General features: G+C 44.4%; 1 protein-coding gene across 1 annotated transcript in view; it reads right to left on the reverse strand.

Annotated features, from left to right (window-relative positions):
- Nucleotides 1-19,911, reverse strand: part of LOC118385566 (laminin subunit gamma-3) — a 244,519-nt gene that overhangs the window by 125,785 nt on the left and 98,823 nt on the right. The window contains exons 5-6 of the mRNA XM_052521317.1: nucleotides 16,863-17,051; nucleotides 3,041-3,158 (exon numbers count right to left, since the gene is read on the reverse strand). Coding sequence (XP_052377277.1) covers nucleotides 3,041-3,158; nucleotides 16,863-17,051 — 307 coding nt within the window. The remainder of the gene's footprint in view (nucleotides 1-3,040; nucleotides 3,159-16,862; nucleotides 17,052-19,911) is intronic.

A 19,911-nucleotide genomic window follows, 5' to 3' on the forward strand; every position in this document is an offset into this window, starting at 1 on the left:
ATATTCACATTGTTTCCTTGATTAATTATGCTGATCAGGGGTGTTTAGTCTTCGCTTACTCTTTTTCACACACATACACACGCTGAAAATAGCCTGATTCAACGACCGTGATTGGTTAAGTGGGATCACTGCTGTGCCAATCAAAAGCTTTGTTCTATGAAATGTGTTTTATCATCTTCATTGATTGATTGTTTTCTTCCAGAACTGTAACACAGAATCAATATTTTAACGAGATTGCTATTAAGAATAATTCAATTATCCCCTGGCTTCTACTCTGTTCTGCTCTACTGGCCTGCATAATTCACACCTCACTTCACTGCAGAACACTGGAAGACTGAGGTAGGGATGGAGAGAGAGAGAAATGAGGGAGAGGGATAGAGGGAGAGGGAGAGAGGGATTGACAGGAAGAAGGAGAGAAGGATTGGGAGGGAGAGGGAGGAAGCGGGAGAGAGGGATGAAGACACACACTCCAACACACACGCACTACATATGCTCAAACACACAAAACACACACACATGCATATTGACATATATAGACACACTTTCACACTCTTCACATGCTGCTGCTACTCTGTTTATTATACACTGCTCAAAAAATAAAGGGAACACTTAAACAACACAATGTAACTCCAAGTCAATCACACTTCTGTGAAATCAAACTGTCCACTCAGGAAGCAACACTTATTGACAATAAATTTCACATGCTGTTGTGCAAATGGAATAGACAACAGGTAGACATTATAGGCAATTAGCAAGACACCCCAAATAAAGGAGTGGTTCTGCAGGTGGTAACCACAGACCACTTCTCAGTTCCTATGCTTCCTGGCTGATGTTTTGGTCACTTTTGAATGCTGGCGGAGCTTTCACTCTAGTGGTATCATGAGACGGAGTCTACAACCCACACAAGTGGCTCAGGTAGTGCAGCTCATCCAGGATGACACATAAATGCGAGCTGTGGCAAGAAGGTTTGCTGTGTCTGTCAGCGTAGTGTCCAGAGCATGGAGGCGCTACCAGGAGACAGGCCAGTACATCAGGAGATGTGGAGGAGGCCGTAGGAGGGCAACAATCCAGCAGCAGGACCACCACCTCCGCCTTTGTGCAAGGAGGAGCAGGAGGAGCATCGCCAGAGCCCTGCAAAATGACCTCCAACAGGCCACAAATGTGCATGTGTCTGCTCAAACGGTCAGAAACAGACTCCATGAGGGTGGTATGAGGGCCCGACGTCCACAGGTGGGGGTTGTGCTTACAGCCCAACACTGTGCAGGACGTTTGGCATTTGCCAGAGAACCCCAAGATTGGCAAATTCGCCACTGGCGCACTGTGCTCTTCACAGATGAAAGCAAGTTCACACTGAGCACATGTGAGAGATGTGACAGAGTCTGGAGACGCCGTGGAGAACGTTCTGCTGCCTGCAACATCCTCCAGCATGACCGGTTTGGCGGTGGGTCAGTCATGGTGTGGGGTGGCATTTCTTTGGGGGGCAGCACAGCCCTCCATGTGCTCGCCAGAGGTAGCCTGACTGCCATTAGGTACCGAGATGAGATCCTCAGACCCCTTGTGAGACCATATGCTGGTGCGGTTGGCCCTGGGTTCCTCCTAATGCAAGACAATGCTAGACCTCATGTGGCTGGAGTGTGTCAGCAGTTCCTGCAAGAGGAAGGCATTGATGCTATGGACTGGCCCGCCCGTTCCCCAGACCTGAATCCAATTGAGCACATCTGGGACATCATGTCTCGCTCCATCCAACAACGCCACGTTGCACCACAGACTGTCCAGGAGTTGGCAGATGCTTTAGTCCAGGTCTGGGAGGAGATCCCTCAGGAGACCATCCACCACCTCATGAGGAGCATGCCCAGGCGTTGTAGGGAGGTCATTTGATTTCCATTGATATTTTTTCGTGTGATTTTGTTGTCAGCACATACAACTATGTAAAGAAAAAAGTATTTAATAATAATAGTTCATTCATTCAGATCTAGGATGTGTTATTTTAGTGTTCCCTTTATTTTTTTGAGCAGTGTATATCCTGATTGCCTCGTCACTTTGACCCCTGCCCACATGTACATGCTGTATTACCTCCATTACCTCAACTCCCTCGTACCCCTGCACATTGACTCGGTACTGGTACTCCTTGTAAACAGCCTCATTATTGTTTTTATTGTGTTACTATTTCCTTTTTATTGAGCAAAAATGTGTCTTACTGTTTATTAACTCTGCATTGTTGGGAATGGGCTGGTAAAAGTAAGCATTTCACTGTAAAGTCTACATCTGTTCTATTCACCGTATGTGATCAATAAAATTGGATTTTGATTTGATTTAAACATGGGTCATGCTGTAATATCAATATTTCCAGCACCCTGAGTCACCAGGCAATCCAGGAAATGGATTTGTGCCAAATACTAAGGTCCAACAGACAGAGGCTGGTGCATAATGCAGGAGGTACGGTAGGAACAATTTGGTGGTAAGAGAGGAGTAGAGACTGTTTACTGTATCAAGGGGATAGTAATGACATTGAAAACAATGGCATTGCTAATAGTAGCAGGCAGCAGATGAATTAGCACCAACAGCAGTAGAGTTGTTGCAAACTGGAAGAGGCTCCAAACTTTGGTATTCTGATCAGCTCCAGCCCTGGTGTAAACCTCAACACTACTGAAACAGCCAAGGTTAGTGTCAGTATGGATGTGCTTCATGGCTAAAACCACTGCAGCATGTCAAAGCAAATACACACGATAACTAATATGTGCATTAAACATTAACACACTCCCATCCAGGGTTGCGTTCAGGAGGGAGCAACGTACTACAATGTAATGTAATGAATAAAGCTGACATGATCATGTTTTCTACATGTCAGAGGCATGTCTGTTCTACTCAATACATTTGAACATTCCACTATCTTGAGGCCAACTGAATGTGGTCATAGGGTAGAGGCACACAGACAGAACAAAAAAAAATCATAATTCTCTTTAAATGCATTGGTCCATTACGCTCCATCTGTCTTCAAAGTGTCGTTTATTTTCTGCACGTGTGTGTGTGTCATGCGTACCTGCAGCCACCAGGGCTGAGCGAGTGGAAGCCGGGTTGACAGGTGTCACACTTCTCCCCCGTCACACTGGGTCTGCACGTACACATCCCCTCTGCACCACACTGCAGACTCACAGAACCTAGGAGAGAAGAGGAGAGAGAGAGTATAAGTACAGAGGGGGTGGTCTACAATCAGTAGAGATAGAGAGTCCGTATGGTGTCTGGTGTGAGATTTGATCATGTGGGATCTTAACTGCCAGCGCCCACACCGTTGATATTCCAAAGCCATTGTGCTTCCTTAGCAGTCCCTAAGTGGTAGATGTAGACTGCACACACCACACGACGAAACAGGATCATGAGCCTAGGGAGCCTGGCCACAAACCACATTATTACCATGATGATAATGATGATGAGTGTATGTGTGAGATATCATGCATTATTGACCTCCCGCACAACAAACTGCCATCATCCATATAGAGTGCCTTTTAGAAAATTCGCACTCCTTGACTTTTTCCACATTTTGTTGTGTTACAACATGAATTTAAAATGGTTTAAATGGAGAGTACTTGTCAATGGCCGACACACAATTCCCAATAATGTCGGAGTGGGCTTACGGTTTGCACAACATTGTAACCTAAACTAAGCAACAACAACAAAAAACGTCCCTTTTTCAGGACCCTGTCTTTCAAAAATCATTTGTAAAAATCTAAATAATTGAACAGATCTTCATTGTAAAGGGTAACTTCTTAGGGCTGAGATCCCGTTAACGGGATCGATATGACAGCAGCCAGTGAAGGTGCAGGGCGCCAAATTCAAACAACAGAAATCTCATAATTAAAATTCCTCAAACATGCAAGTATATTATACCATTTTAAAGATAATCTAGTTGTTAATCCCACCACAGTGCCCGATTTCAAATAGGCTTTACAGCGAAAGCACCACGAGCCAAATCACAGAAAAACACAGTCATTTTTCCAGACAAAAATCAGAAATAGAGATAGAATGAATCACTAACCTTTGATGATCTTCATTAGATGACACTCATAGGACTTCATTTTACACAATACATGTATGTTTTGTTCGATAAAGTTCATATTTATATAACAAAAATTTCAGTATACATTGGCGCGTTATGTTCAGTAGTTCCAAAAACATCCGGTGATTTTGCAGAGAGCCACATCAATTTACAGAAATACTCATTATAAATGTTGATGAAAATACAAGTGTTATACACTCAGACGTTTATAAAACTGGTTAAATCACGGCTGTGACTATAACAGAACGTGCGTTTCATCGAAAAGCGCAGGAAAATCTGATCACTGAAAATGGAAATATATATCCATCCGCCACTTCAACCCATTGATAAAGGCGAACCACAATAAATGGGGCTGAGGTTGCAATACCTACAGCTTCCACACGATGTCAACAGTCTTGTCATTTGCCTAGGCTTTGTTTCTTGGTCAAACGAAGAAGAGACAAGCCATTTGTTCAAGTCTCCGACCGGATATTTTGGTTGAGATTTACCCGGACATTATTTCCAGACGGACAGCTAAAGAATATACATCGCCTCGTGATCAATTTGGTCGCTTATTAACGTGTACTAATACCTAAAATTGCATTACAAAAGTATTTCGAAGTGTTTTGTGAAAGTTTATCATCGACTTTTTTAATTTTAAAAAGTGACGTTACGTTATAAGACGCTATTTTTTTCCGTTTATCACACAGTCTTCATAGATCGATATCTAGGCTATATATGGACCGATTTAATTAAAAAAAAGACCCAATAGTGATTATGGGACATCTAGGAGTGCCAACAAAGAAGATGGTCAAAGGTAATGAATGTTTTATATTTTATTTGTTCGGTTTGTGAAGCGACGACTATGCTAATTATTTTGTTTACGTCCCCTGCGGGTCTTTTGGGGTGTTACATGCTATCAGATAATAGCTTCTCATGCTTTCGCCGAAAAGCATTTTAAAAATCTGACTTGTTGCCTGGATTCACAACGAGTGTAGTTTTAATTCAATACCCTGCATGTGTATTTTAATGAACGTTTGAGTTTTAACTAGTACTATTAGCATTTAGCGTAGCGCATTTGCATTTCCAGATGTCTAGATGGGACGCCTGCGTGTCAGGTAGGAGCAAGAGGTTAATGCAACTGCTGTGTAAGATTTCAAAAAAGCTTTACGGAAAAAGCAAGCCATGTAATAATCTGAGTATGGCGCTCAGAGACCAAACAAGCCAAAAAGATATCCGCCATGTTATGCAGTCAACAAAAGTCAGAAATAACATTTGATGATCTTCATCAGAATGCACTCCCAGGAATCCCAGTTCCACAATAAATGTTTGTTTTGTTCGATAATGTCCATCATTCATGTCCATATTCCTCCTTTTTTTTGCGCGTTCAGCCCAGTAATCCAACTTCATGACGCACGAGCAGATGAAAAGTCCAAAAGTTCCGTTACAGTCCATAGAAACATGCCAAACGATGTATAGAATCAATCTTTAGGATGTTTTTAACATAAATCTTCAATAATGTTCCAACCGGAGAATTCCTTTGTCTGTAGAAAAGCAATGGAACTCAAGCTAACTCTCACATGAACGAGCGTCACGAGTTTGTGGCACTCTGCCAGACCACTGACTCAAAGAGTCCTTATGAGCCCCTCCTTTACAGTAGAAGCCTCAAACAAGTTTCTGAAGCTGGTTTACATCTAGTGGAAGCCTTAGGAAGTGCAAGATGACCAATATCCCACTGTATCTTCAATAGGAAATGAGTTGAAAATCGACCAACCTCAGATTTCCCACTTCCTAGTTGGATTTTTTCTCAGGTGTTTGCCTGCCATAGGAGTTCTGCGATACTCACAGACATCATTCAAACAGTTTTAGAAACTTCAGAGTGCTTTCTGTGCAAATATACTATAATATGCATATATTAGCAACTGGGACGGATTAGCAGGCAGTTTACTCTGGGCACCTTATTCATCCAAGCTACTCAATACTGTCCCCAGCCATAAGACACTGTTTCCCAATCAGTGAACAACAAACAATTAATGAACATGCACCTGTGGAACGGTCGTTAAGACAATAACAGCTTACAAACGGTAGGCAATTAAGGTCACAGTTATGAAAACTTAGGACACTAAAAGAGGCCTTTCTACTGACTCTGAAAAACACCAAAGGAAAGATGCCCAGGTTCCCTGCTCATCTACATGAATGTGCTTTAATCATGCTTCAAGGAGGCATGAGGACTGCAGATGTGGCCAGGGCAATAAATTGCAATGTCTGTACTGAGACACCTAAGACAGTGCTACAGGGAGACAGGACGGACAGCTGATCTTCCTCGCAGTGGTACAACAAGAGGAACAACACCTGCACAGGATCGGTACACCCGAACATCACACCTGCAGGACAGGTACAGGATGGCAACAACAACTGCCCGAGTTACACCAGGAATGCACAATCCCTCCATCAGTGCTCAGGCTGTCCACAGTAAACAAAGAGGCTGGACTGAGGGCTTGTAGGCCTGTTGTAAGGCAGGTCCTCCCCAGACATCACCGGCAACAACGTCGCCTATGGGCACAAACCCATCGTCGCTGAACCAGACAGGACCTGCAAAAAGTGCTCTTCACTGACAAGTCAAGGTTTTGTCTCACCGGGAGTGATGGTCAGATTCGCTTTTATCGTCAAAGGAATGAGCGATTACACTGAGGCCTGTACTCTGGAGCGGGATCAATTTGGACGTGGAGGGTCCGTCATGGTCTGGGGCGGTGTGTCACAGCATCGATGGACGCTGTGTGTTACAGGGAAGACATCCTCCTCCCTCATGTGGTACCCTTCCTGCAGGCTCATCCTGATATGACCCTCCAGCATGACAATGCCACCAGCCATACTGCTCGTTCTGTGCATGATTTCCTGCAAGACAGGAATGTCAGTGTTCTACCATGGCCATCAAAGAGCCCGGATCTCAGTCCGATTGAGCACGTCTGGGACCTGTTGGATCGGAGGGTGAGGGCTAGGGCAATTCACCCCAGAATTGTCTGGGAACTTGCAGGTGCCTTGGTGGAAGAGTGGGGTAACATCTCACAGCAAGAACTGGCAAATCGGGTACAGTCCATGAGGAGGAGATGCACTGCTGTACTTAATGCAGCTGGTGGCCACACCTTTGTTCAGGGACACATTATTCCAATTCTGTTAGTCCCATGTCTGTGGAACTTGTTCAGTTTATGTGTCAATTGTCGAATCTTGTTATGTTCATACAAATATTTACACATGTTAAGTTTGTGAGAGTGACGTTTCTTTTTCGCTGAGTTTATATTTGAGACCAACGCGAGGCTGTGTAAAAAGTGCGCCTGTGTCTCTCACAGAACTGGTATGAGAGTCACTTTCTGTGATCTCTCTACCACTCTCTGCTCTTATAGACATGCGTGAGCGTTACAGTATAGAATCACAGCCGCGCGAAGGGTTCTGGAGGAGCTGCACCACCCCTGATAAATTGAAATACATTTTCCAAGTTATAGAGTTACTGCTGTCTGTTCTGAAAGAACTAAATCATTCAGAATAGCTTGCTACACCATGGGAAAGCGTATAACTTTGCTGCAGAGGACCATCAGCTTCTTTAAAAAAAAATGTTTGCCTAGCTGTGGAGTGTATCCCAATAACAAGGCATAGTCTACAGTCAGGGAACGGCAAATCTGTCAGTCAACAACAGCATGCAGACAAAACAGGCCTTCCGCAATACTTAAAATACAATCCCTGGAAAAAAACAGGTTGGAAAGCAAATGGCTCCTGCTGAAAAGAAAAGACTCTAATCTGAGAGGCTTTTGGAAAGAGCGCATCGGTCATCACCAGTGAGTGAGCTGCATGTCATTGGGTGAGTCAGTGAACCTGGAAAGCATTTTTAGCACTATAATTTCCTCCTCATATTGTAGCCTACAATATGTGTCTCCACACATCTAGGCCTAGGCTTTTGATGGATTCATGACAAGGTTGTTTTTATTGCTCTCAGATTCTCAGTTTGTCAGTGTCAAAGTGGACTTCCATTTCCATCATTTGTGCATTATTATGGTGCTTTCATGACACCTGGAAACTCGGAGTAAATCGAGGTTGAATCATGACGTCATTAAATGCTCTCAATATTTGTCTATGCATTTTTTAAATTTAAAGTTGGTTTGAGGTTTTAAGTCATTGAAATTTGGAGCTATTGTAATTTCAAAATATTGTCCCATGTACATTGTGTAATTTACGGATAGTCCCTAACTATCCTACCGGGGTATCCAAAGTCAAAGCAAATTTTCCACACCCACTTGTTGGACATTACAATCGCATGCAGCTGCTCTCCAAATTGATGATTACTTGGGTGCTGCCAGCTGTGGGCATGTGGGCAGGATTGAAATAGTCCCAACCCAAGGAAAACAGTTACTTAACTTAGATTCCTAAATCTCGCAAATCTCAGTTTTGGACGGTACTGACTTTCTGACTAAATTTATCCTATTTACACTATGTAATATATTTTGGGGTAACACTTTACATTATGTTGCACCTATTACCATGTAACTAACACAGTAATAACTGTGTTAACAACATAGTAGTTACACACGTTTTACTATGTAATTACATGCTAATAGGGTTGTTGCAGAATCAGTTATTGCTCAATTCAAACAAGGAATGTATTATTCCACATTCACTTGCGAAAGATTATTCCACATGTGTAACTACTGATGTTATTGCACATTTTCTTGTTCCGCAATGTAACTAATGTTCTGTATTTACACATTTGAAAGTCACCTGTGAATTACCATGTCAATAACGAAATCTGACCTTGTTACATATAACTAAAAGTTGCCGAATCCACAAGTTATACCAGGGTTGATGAAAAGCCTAGGACTTGGTAACAACACATGTAACAAGGCATCTCCTATCATTAATTATCGGTCATTATGTTATGACCTGGCTCAAAGGCTATAAAGAATCAAGTGTAATTTAAGAACAACATAGTTAAATAGGATTTACTTGTAATCATCATGTACCTACCCAGAAGCAAGCAATTTCAAATCAAATCAAATCAAATGTTATTTGTCACATACACATGGTTATCAGATGTTAATGCGAGTGTAGTGAAATGCTTGTGCTTCTAGTTCTGACAATGCAGTAGTAACCAACGAGTAATCGAACCTAACAAATCCACAACTGCTACCTTATACACACAAGTGTAAAGGGATAAAGAATATGTACATAAAGATATATGAATGAGTGATGGTACAGAACGGCATAGGCAAGATGCAGTAGATGGTATTGAGTACAGTATATACATATGAAATGAGTAATGTAGGGTATGTAAACATAAAAGTGGGATAGTTTAAAGTGGCTATTGATTCAGGTATTACATAAAGATGGCAAGATGCAGTAGATGGTATAGAGTACAGTGTATACATATGAGATGAGTAATGTAGGGTATGTAAACATTATATTAAGTGGCATTGTTTAAAGTGGCTAGTGATACATTTTTTTTACATCAATTTCCATTAATAAGGTGGCTGGAGTTGAGTCAGTATGTTGGCAGCAGCCACTCAATGTTAGTGGTGGCTGTTTAACAGACTGATGGCCTTGAGATAGAAGCTGTTTTCAGTCTCTCGGTCCCTGCTTTGATGCACCTGTACTGACCTCGCCTTCTGGATGATAGCGGGGTGAACAGGCAGTGGCTCGGGTGGTTGTTGTCCTTGATGATCTTTATGGCCTTCCTGTGACATCGGGTGGTGTAGTTGTCCTCGAGGGCAGGTAGTTTGCCCCCGGTGATGCGTTGGGCAGATCTCACTACCCTCTGGAGAGCCTTGCGGTTGTGGGCGGAGCAGTTGCTATACAGCCCGACAGGATGCACTCGATTGTGCATCTGTAAAAGTTTGTGAGTGCTTTTGGTGACAAGCCAAATTTCTTCAGCCTCCTGAGGTTGAAGAGGCGCTGCTGCGCCTTCTTCACAACGCTGTCTGTGTGGGTGGACCAGTTCAGTGATGTGTACGCAGAGGAACTTAAAACTTACTACCCTCTCCACTACTGTCCCTTCGATGTGGATAGAGGGGTGCTCCCTCTGCTGTTTCCCCGATCATCTCCTTTGTTTTGTTGACGTTGAGTGTGAGGTTATTCTCCTGACACCATATACCTCCTCCCTGTAGGCCGTCTCGTCGTTGTTGGTAATCAAGCCTACCACTGTAATGTTGTCCGCAAACTTGATGATTGAGTTGAGTACTTAATGTATCTTGAAACCCAGTAGGGTATAACTTGAATCATTGCTTTGTAGTTACAATGCAACAACCTTTGCAGACAATAGGCTATCCAGGATAAATGACTAGACAGGAGAACATTAGGTTTAACCGTTATAGTTACATTGTTCTTACAATATAACGATCTTTAATAATATCAAGAAGCATGGGCAAGATTCAATACACAATGACAAACATCATCAGCAATGGAATGATTATATGGACAGTTGGCCTACGTAGAAAAAAAACCCAAGTAGACAGACAGAAGCAACCATATGGCGTCAACAAAGTCGACCGGAAATAACTACCATCAACAAAAATATAAACACAACATGTAAAAGTGTTGGTCCCATGTTTCATGAGCTGAAATAAAAGATCCCACAAAAGTTCCACACACATATAGCCAATTTCTCAAAAATGTTGTGCAGAAATGTGTTTTACATCCCTGAGCATTTCTCATTTGCCAAAGAAAATCCATCCACCTGACAGGGGTGGCATATCAAGAAGATGATTCAGCATGGTCATTACACAAGTGCACCTTGTGGTGGGGGAAATAAAAAGCAACTGTAAAATGTGAAGTTTTGTCACCCAACATAATGCCACAGAGCTCTCAAGTATTGAGGGAGTGTACAAATGGCATGCTGACTGCAGGAATGTCCACCAGACCTGTTGCCAGAGAATTGAATCCTCGTTTCTCTATCATAAGCTGCCTCCAATGTCGTTTTAGAGTATTTGGCAGTACGTCTTCACAACCGCAGACCACCTGTGGGATCGTATGAGACCAGCCACTGGACAGCTGATGAAACTGTGGATTTGCACAATAAAATATTAAACAGTCTCAGGGAACCTCATCTGCATGCTCGTCATCCTCACCAGGGTCTTGACCTTCGATTGCCAATGGCATGCTGGAGAAGTGTGCTCTTCACGGATGAATACCGGTTTCAACTGTACCAGGCAGATGGCAGACAGTGTTTGGGCAAGTGGTTTGCTGATGTCACCGTTGTGACCAGAGTGCCCCATGGTGGCAGTGGGGTTATGGTATGGGCAGGCATAAGCTACGGACAATGAACACCACTGCATTTTATTGATGGCAATTTGAATACACAGAGATACCGTGAGATCCTGAGGCCCATTGTCGTGCCATTCAGCAGCTGCCATTACCTCATGTTTCAGCATGAAAACACACGGCCCCATGTTTCAAGGATCTGTACACAATTCCTGTAAGCTGAAAATGTTCCAGTTCTCCAATGCCCTGCATTCTCACTAGACACGTTCCCCATTGAGCATGTTTGGGATGCTCTGGATGGACATGTCCAAAAGCGTGTTCCAGTTCCTGCCAACATCCAGCCATTGAAGAGGAGTGGGACAACATTCCACAGGCCACAATCAACAGCCGGATCAACCCTATGTGAAGGAGATGTGTCGCGCTTTATAAGGCAAATGGAGGTCAAACCAGATACTGACTGGTTTTCTGATACACGCTATCTTTTTTGAAAGGTATCTGAGACCATCAGATGCACATCTGTATTCCTAGTCAGGTGAAATTCGTAGATTAGGGCCTAATGAATTTAACTCGAGAAAATCAATGTTGTATGTTGCATTTATATTATTGTTCAGTTTAAAATTAAATACATTTGCCAAAATTATCTATATAATTAATCATTCCTATACAGAAATAAATAATATAATTCAAAATACTACAGCAGAGAGCATAATTTGGCCACAATGGATCATTAGCTTTAAAAACAAATTAGCTGTGGATTGTGTACTTGCGAAGCGTGCGCGGCAAATAGCCTACCAAATACATTACATGACCAAATTAATGTGGACACCTGCTCGTCAAACATCTCATTCCAAAATCATGGGCATTATTAAGAAGTTGGTCTCCCCCTTTGCTACTGTAACAGCCTCCACTCTTCTTGGACTTGCTTCCATTCAAGAGCATTAGTGAGGTAGGGCACTGATGTTGGACGATTAAGGATGGCTTGCAGTCGGCGTTCCAAATCATCCCAAAGGTGTTCGATGGGGTTAAGGTCAGATCTGTGCAGGCCAAGTTCCTCCACACCGATCTCAACAAACCATTTCTGTATGGACCTCGCTTTGTTAACGGGGGCATTGTCATGTTGAAACAGGACAGGGTCTTCTTCAAACTGTTGCCACAAAGTTTGAAGCACAGAATCGTATAGAATGTAATTGTATACTGTAGCATTAAGATTACCCTTCAGTAGGGCCTCCCAAGTGGCGCAACAGTCTAAGGCTGTGTTCAATCCAAGGCTGTGACGCATCCAGCGTTGTTCGGGTTTGGGGAGGGTTTGACCGGCCAGGATGCCCCTGTCCCATCGCGCTTTAGCGACTCCTTGTGGTGGGCTGGGTGCGTGCACGCTGACTCTGGTCGCCGGTTGTACGGTGTTGCTTCTGACACATTGGTGCTGTTGGCTTGCAGAAATGAGACAAGACTGTAACCGCCAATCTGAAGTCAAGAAAAAGGGGTAAAAAGTGCAAAAGCAAAGAAAGAATATGAACCTTCACCGGACCTAAGGGACCAAGCCCGAAGCATGAAAAACAGCCCCAGACTATTATTCCTCTTCCACCAATCTTTACAGTTGGCACTATGCACTCGGGTAGGTGGTGTTCTCCTGGCATCCAACAAACCCAAATTAGTCATTTGGACTGCCAGTCGGTGAAACGTGATTCATCACTTCAGAGAACACGTTTCCAGAGTCCAAAGGTGACAAGCTTTATACCACTCCAGCCGACGCCTGGCATTGTACATGGTGATCTTAGGCTTGCGTGCGGCTGCTCGGCCATGGAAACCCATTTCATGACTCTCCCAACGAACAGTAGTTGTGCTGACGTTGCTTCCATGGCCGAGCACACTACTACACTCACTACACTCACTACTACTTGGTAGTGAGTGGTGCAACCGAGGAAAGACTACTGCTTCTCTATGGATATTGCATGGCTGTGTGCTTGATTTTATATACCTGTCAGCAACAGGGGTGGCTGAAATAGCCAAATCCAGTTATTTGAAGGTGGGTCCACATACATTTGTATATACACTGCACCCGGAAAGTATTTAGACCCCTTGACTTTTTGCACATTTTGTTACAGCGTTATTCTAAAATTGATTAAATGTTATTTGCCACTCATCAATCACAATACCCCATAATGACAAAACAAAAACCGTTTTTTAGACATTTTTGCACATAAAAAAACTTTAATATTACATTTACGTAAATATTAAGACCCTTTACTCATTACTTTGTTGAAGCACCTTAGGCAGCGACGACAGCCTTGAGTCTTCTTGGGTATGATGCTACAAGCTTGGCACACCTGTAATTGGGAGTGTCTCCCATTCTTCTCTACTGATCCTCTCAAGCTCTGTCATGTTTGATGGGAAGTGTCACTGCATAGCTATTTTCAGATCTCTCCATGATTGTTCAATTGGGTTCAAGTCCGGGCTCTGGCTGGGCTACTCAAGGACATTCAGAGACTTGTCCCGAAGCTACTCCTGTATTACGTCTACCTTTGACTCATTCCTCTCTGCCTCCTTCTTTCCACTCCTTTCCTCTTTTGACCTCACCCTCTCACCTTCCCCCTACTCACAAGGCAGGCAATACGCTCGACCTCATCTTTACTAGATGCTGTTCTTCCACTAACCTCATTGCAACTCCCTCCAAGTCTCCGACCACTACCTTGTATCCTTTTCCCTCTCGCTCTCATCCAACACTTCCCACACTGCCCCTACTCGGATGGTATCGCGCCGTCCCAACCTTCGCTCTCTCTCCCCGCTACTCTCTCCTCTTCCATCCTATCATCTCTTCCTCTGCTCAAACCTTCTCCAACCTATCTCCTGATTCTGCCTCCTCAACCCTCCTCTCCCCCTTTCTGCATCCTTTGACTCTCTATGTCCCCTATCTTCCAGGCCGGCTCGGTCCTCCCTCCCGCTCCGTGGCTCGACGACTCATTGCGAGCTCACAGAACAGGGCTCCGGGCAGCCGAGCGGAAATGGAGGAAAACTCGCCTCCCTGCGGACCTGGCATCCTTTCGCTCCCTCCTCTCTACATTTTCCTGCTGCAAAAGCCACTTTCTACCACTCTAAATTCCAAGCATCTGCCTCTAACCCTAGGAAGCTCTTTGCCACCTTCTCCTCCCTCCTGAATCCTCCTCCCCCCTCCTCCCTCTCTGCAGATGACTTCGTCAACCATTTTGAAAAGAAGGTCGACGACATCCGATCCTCGTTTGCTAAGTCAAACGACACCGCTGGTTCTGCTCACACTGCCCTACCCTGTGCTCTGACCTCTTTCTCCCCTCTCTCTCCAGATGAAATCTCGCGTCTTGTGACGGCCGGCCGCCCAACAACCTGCCCGCTCGACCCTATCCTTCCTCTCTTCTCCAGACCATTTCCGGAGACCTTCTCCCTTACCTCACCTCGCTCATCAACTCATCCCTGACCGCTGGCTACGTCCCTTCCGTCTTCAAGAGAGCGAGAGTTGCACCCCTTCTGAAAAAACCTACACTCGATCCCTCCGATGTCAACAACTACAGACCAGTATCCCTTCTTTCTTTTCTCTCCAAAACTCTTGAACGTGCCGTCCTTGGCCAGCTCTCCCGCTATCTCTCTCAGAATGACCTTCTTGATCCAAATCAGTCAGGTTTCAAGACTAGTCATTCAACTGAGACTGCTCTTCTCTGTATCACGGAGGCGCTCCGCACTGCTAAAGCTAACTCTCTCTCCTCTGCTCTCATCCTTCTAGACCTATCGGCTGCCTTCGATACTGTGAACCATCAGATCCTCCTCTCCACCCTCTCCGAGTTGGGCATCTCCGGCGCGGCCCACGCTTGGATTGCGTCCTACCTGACAGGTCGCTCCTACCAGGTGGCGTGGCGAGAATCTGTCTCCTCACCACGCGCTCTCACCACTGGTGTCCCCCAGGGCTCTGTTCTAGGCCCTCTCCTATTCTCGCTATACACCAAGTCACTTGGCTCTGTCATAACCTCACATGGTCTCTCCTATCATTGCTATGCAGACGACACACAATTAATCTTCTCCTTTCCCCCTTCTGATGACCAGGTGGCGAATCGCATCTCTGCATGTCTGGCAGACATATCAGTGTGGATGACGGATCACCACCTCAAGCTGAACCTAGGCAAGACGGAGCTGCTCTTCCTCCCGGGGAAGGACTGCCCGTTCCATGATCTCGCCATCACGGTTGACAACTCCATTGTGTCCTCCTCCCAGAGCGCTAAGAACCTTGGCGTGATCCTGGACAACACCCTGTCGTTCTCAACTAACATCAAGGCGGTGGCCCGTTCCTGTAGGTTCATGCTCTACAACATCCGCAGAGTACGACCCTGCCTCACACAGGAAGCGGCGCAGGTCCTAATCCAGGCACTTGTCATCTCCCGTCTGGATTACTGCAACTCGCTGTTGGCTGGGCTCCCTGCCTGTGCCATTAAACCCCTACAACTCATCCAGAACGCCGCAGCCCGTCTGGTGTTCAACCTTCCCAAGTTCTCTCACGTCACCCCGCTCCTCCGCTCTCTCCACTGGCTTCCAGTTGAAGCTCGCATCCGCTACAAGACCATGGTGCTTGCCTACGGAGCTGTGAGGGGAACGGCACCTCAGTACCTCCAGGCTCTGATCAGGCCCTACACCCAAACAAGGGCACTGCGTTCATCCACCTCTGGCCTGCTCGCCTCCCTACCACTGAGGAAGTACAGTTCCCTCTCAGCCCAGTCAAAACTGTTCGCTGCTCTGGCTCCCCAATGGTGGAACACACTCCTCACGACGCCAGGACAGCGGAGTCAATCACCACCTTCCGGAGACATATGAAACCCCACCTCTTTAAGGAATACCTAGGATAGGATAAGTAATCCTTCTCACCCCCTCCCCCTTAAAAGGTTTAGATGCACTATTGTAAAGTGGCTGTTCTACTGGATGTCATAAGGTGAATGCACCAATTTGTAAGTCGCTCTGGATAAGAGCGTCTGCTAAATGACTTAAATGTAATGTAATGTATTATCTTTGCTGTGTGCTTAGGATTGTTTTCCTGTTGGGAGGTGAACCTTTGCCCCAGTCTGAGGTCCTGAGCTCTCTGGAGCAGGTTTTCATGGCAATTCACAGATGACTTACAAATGTGCAATTACAAAAACACGAGTTACATAGTGGAACAATAGAATGTGTAATAACATCAGTAGTGACACATGTGGAATAACCTTCAGCAAGTGAATGTGTAAAGTGTTTAATAACAGATTCCGCAAACCCTATTACCATGCTATTACATAGCAAAAACCTATGTAAGTAATGTGTTGTTAACACAGTTATTATGGTTTTAGTTACATAGTAATAAAGGCAACTTAATGTAAAGTGTTACCAATTTTTACACTAGAATAAAGCATTTCTGACTCATATCGATGACACATAGGCCGTTTTCAACCACAGCAGTAGCTTTCGCCGGGTACAGTTGCTCTTTAAAGATCGATAACAAGTTACAGTGAACTGACTGAATAAGAATTAAGGAATGACAATGAAGGAAACATTGATTGAGTGAATTCATGTACACGAAACAGTCTAAAATAGATGGGTTTACCTATGGTGTTACAGTCGCAGGGGCGGCAGAGGTCCTGTGGTGACCGTCGGTAGTGGTTCTCTTTGCAGCGTTCACAGTGCGGTCCGTCAGTGTGGTCCCTACAGTCCACACAGCGCCCCCCACTCCCTGTGCTACGGTACTGCTCCGCATCGAACACACATGCATCCGCTTGCCCACTGCAGTTACACTCTGAGGAGAGAAAAAGGAGGAGGTAGAGAGAGGGTCGGGGGGGATTAAAACAAGTGGGGGAATAGGGAGAAGGAAAGGGGAGAGGGAAAGAGGGAGGGAGAGGGAGGAAATGAGGCAAGGTAAAGAGCGGGAGGGAGAGAGAGAGACCGAGAGTGAGATGTGGGGGCAGAAGAGAGGGATAGGGTAATAGCAACGAGCAAGAGAGAGATGGGGAAGAGGAAAGTGGTAGAATGAGGTGGGGGAGGAAAAGCGAGAGAGAAAGGGTGGGGGTTATGTTTATGAGAGATAATGTGTGTGGGATTGTATCATAATTTACAGGCTGGTTACTAATGTCAATTCACACGGTCAAAATGAGCAGCCGATCCTACAGTCAGGGGGCACCGCGATAACTTTAATACACGTTTGTACAAGAAACAATTACTCAGGCGATAACCTCCTATCACAGGGCTCTGTTAGAGTACGCTGCATGCATTTCCTCTCCACCGAAGTATTCTGCTGCCTGCCTATCTGACTACCCGAGGGGGGATTGTAGGAAATTACCCATTCTATTACACATCAAACTCTCTGTTGAGTTTGCAATCACCATATGATTATTCCTCCCTGATGCCGGAAGACACAAAAGACTCCATTCTATTTTGTATTTTGCTCCGCAGTGTAGGAAAAGAGTGTATTTGCAGTTAGAGTATATTTGATTGTTAGAGAGAAGGCATATTCACTAGAATATCAAGATCATCAAGGACATCCACACCTTAGCATGTGTCATTCTCAAGTTACAGGATTCGGGCCTATGTGCATACAGGAGGGCATGCAGCAAGATATGAAAGTCTGATTTGTAAGAGAGTCTGCTAATGACTCAAATGTGAACATATAAGATATAATACAACCTACAGTCATCAATTTATGCATTTTGATTTGACATTTTGCAGGATGAAATCTCTTGAGATGCATCTCGTTTTCAAGATCACTTTGTTTACCTGTGTAGATTTTTGTTTACTGTTGAAGTACCAGACGTGATAATGTGAGATTTGAAAAGCCTTATTATTTGACCATGCTGGTCATTTATGAACATTTGAACATCTTGGCCATGTTCTGTTATAATCTCCACCCGGCACAGCCAGAAGAGGACTGGCCACCCCTCATAGCCTGGTTCCTCTCTAGGTTTCTTCCTAGGTTTTGGCCTTTCTAGGGAGTTTTTCCTAGCCACCGTGCTTCTACACCTGCATTGCTTGCTGTTTGGGGTTTTAGGCTTGGTTTCTGTACAGCACTTTGAGATATCAGCTGATGTACGAAGGGCTATATAAATCAATGTGATTTGATTTGATTTCACGATGAACATGAGTGATAACGCTTGTGACTGCAAACAGATTGAGACTGCCTGAGTCATTACACATGTATTCAATGCAGGAAGCTCAGGTGCACTGATTAACACCGCGTCCTAACTAGGAACTGCTTGGTGTGCTAACTATGACACTTAGGTCTGCTAAGTAACTTCTTAAGAAGCAGAAGGATGTTGTAACAAACATGTGTGTGTGTGTGTGTGTGTGTGTGTGTGTGCGCGTGTGCATGCATGCGTGCTTGCAGGTGTGTGTGAACTTTGCTCAACTCTCTCTCTCTTGGCTGAGAAAAGATGGCATTTTCAATAACAGTGTTTGTGTTCTGACAAGCCGGACCATGTGGTGCTAGTTCCAGACACATGCCTCGGACGGCAGAGAGGCCCGAGAGAGCTTGGCCCGGCAAGCTGCGTCAAAACGAGTTTCTATCTCACTGGACACAGGAGGGTGGAATTTTTATTCCTCTTACACTTTCACATTCAGTGCTTTTTTTGTAGGGAGTTTATTGAATATTTATTGAATAACATATTCACTTCTCCTCCAGTACATTCAGCAGTCTATTTAGAAACGTCGTCTGTTATGTACAGAGACTGTTGGGACCGCATCCCAAATGGCACTCTATCAAAAGAGGTGCACTATATAGGAATTAGGGTAGCATATGGAACACAGTCTGAGTGTAATTAAAACAATCTTGTTGCTTAATGGAATCTAGCATAAAAACAATTCACGAGGCGCCTTTAGTTTACGGGTTTATCCATCCAGCCAATTACAATTCCTCCGCAGCAGCACACCGCTCAGTGCACAACGCGATAAGCCTGAACCCCAATGATACTCACACGTAAGCAAACACCCACCCACACACACACACATAAACACATGCACACACAAACAAGCACAAACGCATTCACGCTTAGATATGCGTGCACGAATGGACAGAACACGTGGAATTCATCTTAATTATGCTACAACAACATTTTACAGATGTTACATTAACATCTGATAAGTTCAATATTATTCCAGTAGGAACGCTTTGTAAACACAATGATATATGCTATTTAGCAGCTGCTTTTATCGAAAGCGACTTTTACAGTCATGCGTGCATACATTTTTACGTACAGGTTGTCCCAGGAATCGAACCCACTATACTAGCTTTGAAATCAGCATGTTTTGCGTTATGGTTTGCACCTTATCACAAACAGAGCTAATTTGAATAATATGTATGTAAATCTCTCATGGCTCAAAGTGGAGGAGAGTTTGACTTCATCACTACTTGTTTTTGTAAGATGTGTTGACATGCTGAATGCACCGAGGTGTCTGTTTAAACTACTGGCACACAGCTCAGACACCCATGCATACCTCACAAGACATGCCACCAAAGGTCTCTTCACAATCACCAAGTCAAAAACAGACTATGGGAGTCGCACAGTACTACATAGAGCCATGGCTACATGGAACTCTATTCCACATTAGGTAACTGATGCAAGCAGTAGAATAAGATTATCATTAATTTTTTTTAAAGATAAAAATAC

Source organism: Oncorhynchus keta, chromosome 6 (genome assembly GCF_023373465.1).
Source record: "Oncorhynchus keta strain PuntledgeMale-10-30-2019 chromosome 6, Oket_V2, whole genome shotgun sequence".
NCBI classification, from domain to species: domain Eukaryota; kingdom Metazoa; phylum Chordata; class Actinopteri; order Salmoniformes; family Salmonidae; genus Oncorhynchus; species Oncorhynchus keta.